This window comes from Suricata suricatta, chromosome 1, assembly GCF_006229205.1.
Source record: "Suricata suricatta isolate VVHF042 chromosome 1, meerkat_22Aug2017_6uvM2_HiC, whole genome shotgun sequence".
In the NCBI taxonomy this organism is placed as follows: Eukaryota; Metazoa; Chordata; class Mammalia; order Carnivora; family Herpestidae; genus Suricata; species Suricata suricatta.
Window position 1 is genome coordinate 64,692,581 of NC_043700.1, and position 11,594 is coordinate 64,704,174.

An 11,594-nucleotide genomic window follows, 5' to 3' on the forward strand; every position below is an offset into this window, starting at 1 on the left:
TCTTCTCCAGCACATCTACCTGTGGGTATATGTGTATATGCAAGCGTGTGTGTGTTTGAATTTTCACACTTACCTACCGCACATGTGTACCTCATAACATGCCAAACTTGGTGGCCAAACATCCTTGTTCTACAGTCCTGTGCAAAGGCTATTTCTTTTTTTTTTTTTTAATGTTTTATTTATTTTTGGGACAGAGAGAGATAGATCATGAGTGGGGAGGGGCAGAGAGAGAAGGAGACACAGAACCGGAAGCAGGCTCCAGGCACTGAGCTAGCTGTCAGCACAGAACCTGACGCGGGGCTCGAACCCACGAATGTGAGATCTGACCTGAGCCGAAGTCAGAGACTTTAACCGACTGGGCCACCCAGCCGCCCCAAGGCTAATTCTTTAAATATATCATTTCTTCATGGAAATGAGAATCTTTTCTCTATACACACATATAAGAATAGCAAAATTAGGGATACATGGACAAGGGGGTACTTAAAAATTGTGACTATGTATCTTGCTCGGAAAGAAAGGAGATTATAATTCTTCCCTCCCTTCCTTCCTTTTTCTTTCTTAAGGAACTAAAGCAACATAGGTAATAGATGAGTAATGTAAAAAAAATAAAAGCTTGGCCACATCTGGAAAGAAAAACCAGTACAATAATTGGATATGGGCCAAAGAGTCAAAGGAGAAGTTTTTTTTAAAACAATGTATTTTTGTTTACCAGTTTTTAAAATGTTTATTTTGAGAGAGAGAGAGAGAGAGAGAGACCCAAGCAGGCTCTGCACTGTCAGCACAGTGCCCAACACAGAGCTCAGTCCCACGAACCAGGGGATCATGACCTGAGCTTGAAATCAAGAGTCAGACATTTAACCAATTGAGCTACCCAGGCGCCCCCACAGGAGAACTGTCTTAAAGATGGACGGCACTGGCACACTTAAGAGTCTGCAGGGAAGGGGCGGGAGGAGAGGCCAGCCGCACAGGAAGGAACAGGAGTGACCGCGCTGTGCAGAACAACACCTCTGTCCCCCTGGAGGGACGGGTGAGACAGGAGGCACAGGCAGCCACAGACGAACTGGGTGTTTGAGGACAGGGTGTGAAGCTTGAAGCAAAGTCCCTAGAGAAGGAGCGGAAGGCGTGAAGGGGACAGCAGTGGGCTGGTGGCCTTGCAGAGAAGTGACAATTCAGGAGACTGCTGTGAAAACAGGAAACCAAGTCAGCAAATGAAAAGGGTGCTACAAGCAATGAGGACTGTAGCTGAGGCTTGAAGTTCCAAATTGCACATTTACAGATGGAAATAAAAATGCTTTAAGACTCAACAGGCCTCAATGCAGCTTTTTTGTTCGTTTGTTTGTTTTATGGAGGAATAATCTCCTCTCCTGCAATAAGGATAAATCCCGTAACAAAATGCTACACAAACTCTCAGAAACCAAAGCATTCAGGCCGATATCTATGTCGGAAATGAGCACACAGATACCGTTACACATGTTTATCATGCGGGTGTGGGCTGTGTGTATCCACTGTTAAAAAACTAGTGGCTGACTTTCTGATCCAAAGGTTTTTAGCACTTCAAATATAACTGAAAATTAAACTGAAATCGTGAGGATGGCTGGCCCCTAAAGAAAACTTAAAGCTGAAAGGACATATTGCCCAGCTCGTTTCTTAAATTAAATTCTTCAGGCAAAAATATCTCTGAACTAAAGTTCCTCCGGTTAGGAACTTACGTTGTCCAACTTCATGCTCCCGAGTGAGCAACATACCGAGCCCACAGGAGGTAACACATGAAAGGAAGGCAGAAATCACCTGAGAGTCTCATCTACTGTATTAAGCCCAACTACTTTTATCTATCTTTCTGGTATAAATATTGAATTATAAGTGTTCAATTCTAAATTTTTAAAAATTCAATTTTTATCGGAACCACAATTCTCCCAATCTTGATACATCTTAAAATGGAATTTCTATCTCCTGTTGATAATATGCTACAACAGGAACACCATGGCAGTTAGACATCACTACCATAATTCCTTCCAACAAATGTTTAAAGAAGCAAAAAAAATAAAAAAAACAACTGGAAGATCAAAATAAAAGTTATTAAAACACTGACGATGACAACGATAGTAGCAGCTAGCATCTTGTGCACTTACTTCATATGCGACACTCTACATATTTTACACATAGGACTGATAGCATCCTCACACCAATGCGAAAGGGTGGGTACTAATATTATTGTTTCCACTTTATAGATGGGAAGAATGAGGTACAGAGTTAGAATAAAAGACTATTACATTTACCTAGTGAACATACTAAAGCCATAGACTTAGCAGTTACCAGTATACAAACATAATAAGGAAAAAAAAATACTCATCTCTTGATCATAAAACCAAACCCTGGAAGTCTCTGGAATTCTGACTAGACTATTCTTGAAGTGCAAGGGAGAACAAGAACAGTCATGTCCCTCATGAGCTGATAACAGCAGGTCCCAAAAAGAGGGGCGGTATTATTAAACTATCACAGATTCATGTACACCACAAACACAAGTGTTCTTTCACTTTCAAACCTGCATTTACACAGATTGGTAAGAGCAGGAACACGTCTATTCAAGGATTACAGACGAAAATGCTCCAATTACCCTTCATCACAAGATTGGCCAATTACTAGGAATCTGATTAAGTGATCTGCAGTCTCTGTGAATTTCTGGTCTTATGAAATCATGATCTCCTGAATATCCAGACTTTTCATTGCTCGCTAACACTGTCACCTAATTTTAACTAGTCAACAATGAGCAATTGCTACAATCAACTTTATATACAAATTCTAGCCTAAATGCAATCAATGTAGGATTATCCAACACATGGCCTGGCATTATCAGCAAGCATAGCTCACATCCACTGTCTAAACTGACTTAGAAAAAAACTCAGGTATGTTTAAAGACACTGTAACCTTCAGTTTAAATGGATTGTAAGTACGATCCGTTAGGGACAGAAGGTAATGTGGGTAGAACTGAAGGTGGCTTCATCATCTGGGGAAGCCAGGGACGGGCAGAGCTGATGTGCTTACAGGAACTTTAGTGCGAGGAAGGGCATGGTTTTGTGGCGCCACCTCTGGTGATGGTGTGGAAACGTCCAGAAAAATCTGGTGAGGGGTGCAACAGCTAACCTGTCAGAATCGCAATGTCCAGGCTCAAATCCAGATGGCACTTTCGGCAGTGAGACCTGTACAAGCTCCTTGGGCTCTGAAAGCCTCAGCCCCCTCCCTGGGTAAAACTGGGGCGGCGACGGAAGCGGCCCCACAAGTCGGGGAATAAGTATATGGATGCATATAAAGCACTTACTGGAGTATATGGGCCACAGGAAGTACTTGCTTAATGTTTGCTATGAGCTCATCATCAATGCTACCAAAACCGTGTTTTGGAGGAGGACAAAATAATAGAAAGTTTGGCGTTGACTGCCACTAGAACTTCTTCAACAGATACTGATGCTATTCACCAGAGGTTTCCAACCCCAACATCTGCACACCCATTCCACTGAAAGCTTCTAATTGCTCCTAAAAGAAACAAATATTCTACGATATTTATATCTTGATTTCTTCAAGAATAAAGGCTTTTTCCTCTTGTTAAGTTTGCTCATTAGCAAATATATCCTGCTTACTTATTATTCTTCTACATTTGATGTACACTCTTTTACGCTCTAGGCTAGATATTTATAATCATCTGTTAAACAGCCCCTTGATGTCATAGTTTCATAAGTTACAACCTAAGAAGCATCTTAGGTCAGATCCACCTGCATTTTCTAGACTCCATCCCTGACTGCCCCATTCTTTCCCTTGGCCTCAGTTCAAGTATGACCCCCTGATATTACTTCAACTGTCTTCTCACTAATTTCCCTGCCCAGCCGCTCAATCTAATCCACCTTTGTATTTTCAGGTATCATCTTTGAGGGGGTTTGTGAGTTCAAACCCCGAGTTGGGCTCTATGCTGACAGCTCAGAACCTGAAGCCTGCTTTGAACTCTGTGTCCCCCTCTCTCTTTCTCTGCCCCTCCCCCACTCACACTGTCTCTCTCTCAAAAATAAAAACATTTAAAAAAAAAGAGAGACTTAAGAAAAGGATCAACCAATAAACAAACTGTAAAAGAGGTTTTTTTGAGACAAAGAGATTTTGAGTACTTTCATGATATTAAAGAATTATTTAAGGTTTGGTGATAATATTGTTGGTTAAAAATATTTTTAAGTCTTTATCTTTTTAAGATAAAAACACAGGGGCGCCTGGGTGGCTCAGTCAGTTAAGCGTCTGGCTTGGGCTCAGGTCATGATCTCACGGTTCATGGGTTCAAGCCCCGCGTCAGGCTCTGTGCTGACAGCTAGCTCAGAACCTGGAGTCTGCTTCCGATTCTGTGTCTCCCTCTCTCTCTGACTCTCCCCTGTCACATTGTCTCTCTGTCTCTCAAAAATAAATAAAAAACATTAAAACAATTTTTTAATAAAAAATTTAAAGATAAAGATACATACCAAAATAAAATATATGGATGAATTGAAATGTCTGGATTTACTTAAAATAACCCCACAGGAGGTGAAGGGAGGGAGTTAGAGACACTACATAACTGGCCAGCTGTTAACAATACCAGGTAAGGCATACACAGGGTCCATCATACTACTGTCTACAATATTGTGAGCATTTATAATTCTCCATTAAAATGTGATTGAGGAGGGGAAAATTCCAACAGCCTAAAGAATCACGACCGATATTTTTAACAACACGTTCACAAGCAAATATGACTGCAGCCTAACTCGACTCTTGATCTGTCATCTTGATGCATACAAGTTAGCTGCCCAAAGCTTGCCACAATATTCAAAACACCAGACCAGGCCCCTTCCCTCTCTGTATCCTCACACTTACTCTGCTCCTTCCGCCAAGAAAAGGCTCTCTAGACCCCCAGATACACTTTGGAGAGCTAGTTCAGAGGGCCACATCTCTGTGACTCTCCCCATGTACCTCAAGGCTTCCCCGGGACTTCTCCAGCCCCTGCCTATATTCTCAATTATTCTGGTTGGTTACTTTTTGTTGCTGTTGTTGTTTTCCTTTTAGTCTATTTCTACCTCCTTCAAGACATTAAAATTATGCCCTCCTTAAGGGGAAAGGCTGGATTTTATTTATTTCAATTAATATTCCCTATCATATGCATAGAAAGCAGTAATTAATGTTTTATTAAGTGCTTTGAAAAACAGAAAGTCAACAGAACTATAAGTCATGGTAAACATAAAATATGTCCAGTAAGCCAGTTTATATATCCTTAATACAATAATATTTATCTACTATATGGTTGTTACATTCTAAAAACAATGGTCATTTTTTCAAGGAATATGTTACACATCTTGAAAGAAATACCAGTATTATTTACAGAACAAGTTATGCCCAAAGGGATATGGGCAGCCTATTTTCCTATTTCTGAAAGAATTATAAACTAAAATATGACATTTATTATACAATTACATCTCATTTGGTGTGGCTGTAAGAATATGTATTTCGTTCTGTTCAAAAGACTACACCTGTTTCTTATTTCACAAGGATAAAAATGTCAAAATACTCCATAATATGAAATAACATCTTTGAACCACAAGCAAGAGATACAGAAGTATAGATGTGAACTCAAAGGACCATAAGCTTTTCCCTCATGACAGGTAACAGTTGCAATGTTTTACATTTCTGAACTACAAAAAATGAATTCATGCAAAATTAAGGTAACACTGACTAGCCGCTACTAATACTTCTACAACACTTCAAGGACATTATTTAGTTGCTGCAGTATACACTATGCAAAGAGAAAGGAAACACCTACTAGTATAAAACTTCATTCGCTTCATGTCTTTCATATCTCACAGTTTCGCACATTAACCTGTAAAAAACAAAAAAAAGAGACATGAGTTCAACATATCTCATGAAAAAACACACTAATAGTTTAAAAACATAAAAGAAACATGTGGTCTAAAAAGTTAAGATTACTTTATATGAATTGTCACAATCATTTACTAGCCACAAGACAAGTTGGTACCAAGGTTAACAAAATGAAATTTAAAAAATCTGGTAAGAGAGACTAGAAAAAAAAGTTTGTTATATGTCAATTTTGCCATATTTATCTTATAGGGAACAAAATTGTATGTGTTTTACACTTTGTGAATGGCAATAAACAAATTAATGTTCTCTGAGGTAAGAAGAAAATGAGAAACTAAATATTAGAAAGGAGAGCCTCTTAATTTGAAAAATGATAATGTCATTCATGTTGATGTTACTTAACAGTATATAATTTCAGACAAAAGTATGCTTTTATTAACTCAGTATTTTTATGACTAATGACGAAAGGTAGGGTTTATAACTTAAAAGATTTATTTTTGGTTGATTCATCCTTGAGGAAAAAGTCATGGAAATTATGGAAAACATGAATAAATGTTTAAATATCCAAAATTACCTTAAGAACAGCATCTTCTAGAAGCATCCTATTATATTAAACCCAAGTAAAATTTTCAAAAAGTACAGAAATGAAAAAGAAAATGACTCTTCCTTCTTATGAAGGAATTAGCAAATAAAAAATTGGCCATAAAACTGATTAGAGCACTTCCATTTTCATCAACGGGGTCAGTGGTCTGCAGTTTGTGAAACACTAGTATTAGCCTACATCCATCTTTCCTGTTTGCTAAATCCAATAAACACCACATACTCTTGATTTTTTACGTGAAAAAAAACTCTCTTGGGTATTTTTTGTCCTTGTTCTTGCTACCGCCACCCTAACTTTAGAGGTCCTCTCAATCCCTTACTTGAAACATTCCAACTGAAGGTCACTTAACTCTAGGAGGCATCAATCCTTGAATACACACCATTAATATGTAGTTTTCTTTAATAGACTGAATCACACCGATTCTTTATAACAAAAAATAAGAATCACAAGTGATGGGTCTTAAAATACCTGGTCTTCAATTACATAATAGCTCTGCCTTATTTCCTGTTAAAACTAAAGAAGGGTCCTTGCCCCAACCCATTCCCTGGATCTCATTCCTTCTCCTCCAGTATACCCTGCATTCCTTCAGGCTTACCTCCATCCCCAACATAACCACCCATTTCTACCTCTCCCAGAAACCACTTCCTTTAATATATAGATTTAAATGCCTGGGTGGCTCCAGTCAGTTAAGCATCCAACTTTGGCTCAGGTCATGATCTCACAGCTTGTGAGTTTGAGCCCCACGTCCGGCTCTGTGCTGACAGCTCAGAGCCTGGAGCCTGCTTTGGATTCTGTGTGTGTCTCTCTCTGCCCCTGCCCGGGTCATGCTCTCTCTCTCAAAATTAAACATTAAAAAATCATACACACACACACACAGAGACACACACACACCAGCCTCACCTATTGTGTGGGCCAGGAGGACACCTCTCTTGATCCTACATCCTCCCCTCCAGCCATTACCCACATTTTGCTTTTCCCACAACAGAAATTCTCTTAGACCATCTATATATTCTATCTCCCATTTTCTCACCTTCTTACCACTCCTCCATCATTTGCTCTCTGAAAATGCATAGGCTCTAAAAGTTATTAGCATCCTCTGTGTTATCTTAATTCCCTTTCTCAGGAACATTTGATGATTCCTTTTTTCCTTACACCATCGTCTTCTCAGAGGCTTCCTGTCTCCAGTCTCCTGGTTTTCCTCTTAATTTCTTAGTCATTTTTTCTATCTCCTTTGGATTCTCCTCCCATTCCATTCTTGTACCTGACTTTTGGGTGTTATCAGCTCTTGTCAGCCCTCTTCTCTTCTGCACCTTGTACTTTCATCCATTCTGTGATCTTAACTGCAAACTGATGACTTCCCAAACAATGTCCCACACCATAACCTTTCACCGTGATATCCACTCATCTAAATGCCCACTCAACACAGCCACTAGCTGTGTAATAGCCATTTCATGTTTAAAATGCCCCAAACAGGTCTTAAATTTCTTCTCCAAAATTGGCTTTTCCACCAGCAGTACCCTATTTGTTCAGGCCAAAAGCCTTGGAATCAAAAGCCTTTGACTCCTCCCTTTTCTTCATATCCCATTTTCCTGCCAGCACATGTTTCCAGAATATGTCCTCTCAAACTGACCAAGTCTACAAATGAAGACTTCTGCTTCTACTTTTGCACACCTCTTATCTACTCTCCACATGGCTTCCAGAGAAATCTTTCTAATTCAGATCATCTCACACTTCTGTTCTTAATCTCCACTACCCGTGGAAGAAATCCAAACTCCTTATCCTTTTTTTTAATGTTTTTTATTTATTTTTGAGAGACAGAGAGAGACAGCGTGAGCAGGGAAGGGTCAGAGAGAGTGGGAGATACAGAATCTGAAACAGGCTCCAGGCTCTGAGCTAGCTGTCAGCACAGACCCTGATGCGGGGCTCAAACCCACAAATCGCGAGATCATGACCTGAACCAAAGCTGGACACTGAACCGACTGAGCCACCCAGGCGCCCCTTAAACTCCTTATCCTTGGTGTCTTCATGCACCAAGACTGTTCCCATGGCAAGGCATCTGGAGCACCAATACAGTGCAGAGATTTCTGCACCACTGTACCGACTCAAATGTTACTTCCTTTGACTACAAAATCAAAGCAGCCCAGCATCCATTCTTACCATATGTATGGAGAGTGATGGAAGACCTGTTTGGACAAGCACACCCTGAATGCCCCTGTTAATCACTATCCTGAGAATGTAGAGATCTCATCCTCCCTCTATATTTCCATCAACCAGAATATGCAGAAGAACATGCTGTTCAGGGTTCAAGGTCACGGGCTCAGGGAGTGGCTGACCAGGAACATCTCCTTTGTAACAAAGTGTGCCTAGATGACAGGCCTTGAGTTCCTTGGAATACTGGCGATGCAGAAAGGGGAAGGGCTACAGAGACTTGCTAGGCTAGTTGCTACAGTATAAAAGCTTCTGCCTGTGTATCCCTGCAACAGATGCTTTGTGTCCAGGCTGTCACCTCTGAACTCCCTATGGTAAGTTCCCCCAATAAACTTATGTCTCACGGGCTATTTCTATCTAGGTCACTTCTGCTTCACAGAACAATCACCCACCATTGATCAAACAACTGGTGAGCCAGCCAGGAAGTCAGGAGAAACAAAAACAAAAATCAAAAAACCAAAAAAACCCCATAAGAAACAAGATGTGGGAAAAGAGAATAAGGAAATTTATAGGGGAAAACCCATTGGCCATCCACACCTAGGTGAAGCCCAATGGCTTTATCTTGAATGGATGGATAAGCTTGCCACTTGAGTATAGGGAAGCCCCTGAAACTACCCAAGAGTCCAGAGGAAAGTTTGAGCCAGATTAATCTAAGAAAAGGATGGCTGGGCCGGTGGCTGTTGTCACAGGTGGGTGACCCCTCCTAATGCCTGCCCGTGTAGCTGTCTTAAGAAAGTACACCACCTACAGAAGAAACTGCATTTAGAGAGGAATGCTAGATTAACACAAATGGAACCACAGAGACTTTGAAAATCTGCTTGAGGGAACAAGATGTTAAATTAATAACTCTGGCACGCAGCGTGAAGCACACAGCTGAAGGGTGGCAAACTGCCCCAGCAAACAAGTCTTGGCAGTTCTCTCTAAGTCAGCCTGGAATCCCAAGTTGTGGGACCCAACCAGAGTTCTACTGAGGAACAGATTAATTGGAACAAGCCCATAAAAAAGTCCCATTCTCTTGGCTCAGCCCATTGTTACCAACCAAGATAGGAGCAGAGCAGCCATGCCCATTGAGTGTGGAACCCCAGAACCTGCCAGCTCCTGAACACTGGTAGAGATCGAACTAGCAGAATTGGGGGATAAAGTCAGCTATAAAGGAAGGGAACCCAGGGTGGCATGACTGCTCCGTATGAGGGACATGGGCACTGAAGGCCGTCTGCTTTCAGCTGAAAATGTCCAAGATGGTGTTCACTATGACACACCCTGTTTTACGGCAGCATCCCCACCAGCACTGTCAATGAAGGTCATGTCACCCCTTTACTCAGTGGTATGGGGCTAAATTAGCTTGGCCTAATAAGGGAGTGGGGGGTGTGCCGACCTCCCCTTTACAGAATATGGAAGAGCTCGGCATATCCCTCAAGAGCTGGGGTTGAAACATGCTGTCTATGCTGAACATCACAGAGATCTTGATAATGAACTGTTTACCATGGATATTAAAGAAAATGCGTTACAGTCTGCCCCCAGTCACTGGTAGACGGCACTTGTGTCCATCCTGACCCCCAAATGGGACAGCCTGTATTATGGACTGGGCAAGCTGCCACAGGTCTAGGGGAAACAGAAAAGGTCAGAAAAGAGGTATCCAAAAGGCAGGAATGAAGGAAAAGGACTCACAGGAGAAGGAAGGGGCCTATGCATGTTACCTGTTGACAGATGTAGTGAGACCTCAGCACAGCGGGGACCCCCTTTAAGAAAGTAGACAAGTAATTCAATGCAGTCCTTGTTGGGCTCTGGCAGAAATTTAAGCCTGAACAGCAAAGGAGGTGTGGGTATAGCCAAGGGCACCCTCAGAGGAAGGATGGCAGGCCCCTTCCCTATGAACTACGGAAGAGGCAAAGGACATGGACTGCCAGCTTTAGTTGCTGCCACCAGGGTGTCTGGGGACCGGAGGCCACATGTGAAACTCACCATATAATGGTCTACGAGAAACAGACTATTTTAGCTCTGGTTGAAACTGGTGCCAAATTTACTCTCCTTTATGGAAACCACCACTTTCGAGCACATGGGGAGGAGCCAAGATGGCGGAGAGGAAGGGAGCTCCGTAAACTCTGTCCACCCCATTTATCGAACCGAGAAGGATATTACTCTCATCTGCGAGAGCGGAAGGAGAAAATACGGACTCCAGAAAGAATAGAACCTCAAGGATACCTGAGTGAGTGAGGGCGAACGGGGGAGATCTGAAAACAGGTCAGGCCGGGACGGGCAGGGGAGACAAGATCCCCAGCCCAACGTGGGGGAAGCGCGCGGAGCCCGAGAGACAAAGGGAAGAGACAGGGGAGCGCACTTTCCGGCGAGAAGCTGCCGGAGCGCGGCTGCACCAGGGGAGCGCACTTCCCAGCAAGAAGCGGCCAGGGCTGTGGCTGCGCCAGGGGCGAGCAATTAGAACTTGGTTTTGGGAACAGGACCATGGACTGCATTTCCACGGCGCACCTTGCCCCCTGCACAGACTGCACGAATCCCGGGTGCCCACAGGAAAAAACAGGGCCCACACCTACGCGACCCCCGACAAGGAGTTGGTGGCGGGTGGAAGCCTGGGCGCGCGCTTAGACTGCAGGAGCTCCCAGCTCATTTCCAGCAGCGCACAGCGCCTTGAGCAACAGCTATCGGAAACCAAGAGAGACTCAGTGTTTTTTTTGTTTTGTTTTGTTTTGTTTTGTTTTGTTTTGTTTTGTTTTGTTTCCTTTCCCCCTTCGCAATCGCGATCCTGGCTGGGGGTGGGGACTCCGCAATTGAGTCTGTGAAGGTGCGCACTTCACCTCCTGCTGCTCATTTCGCCTCAGGCAGGGGCGGAGCCTCTGAGAACAGCCTCCAAGACTTACCACATCAAACCATGCCCATCCACCAGAGGGAGCTGCTGCTG

The 11,594-nt window shown here is 42.6% G+C and overlaps 1 protein-coding gene across 7 annotated transcripts in view; it reads right to left on the reverse strand.

The window, feature by feature from the left end:
- RAPGEF2 (Rap guanine nucleotide exchange factor 2) overlaps positions 1-11,594 on the reverse strand; it is a 252,639-nt gene that overhangs the window by 161,394 nt on the left and 79,651 nt on the right. For all 7 annotated transcript variants that reach the window (XM_029939372.1, XM_029939328.1, XM_029939338.1 and 4 more), the window contains exon 3: positions 5,819-5,875. In XM_029939372.1, coding sequence (XP_029795232.1) covers positions 5,819-5,875 — 57 coding nt within the window. The remainder of the gene's footprint in view (positions 1-5,818; positions 5,876-11,594) is intronic.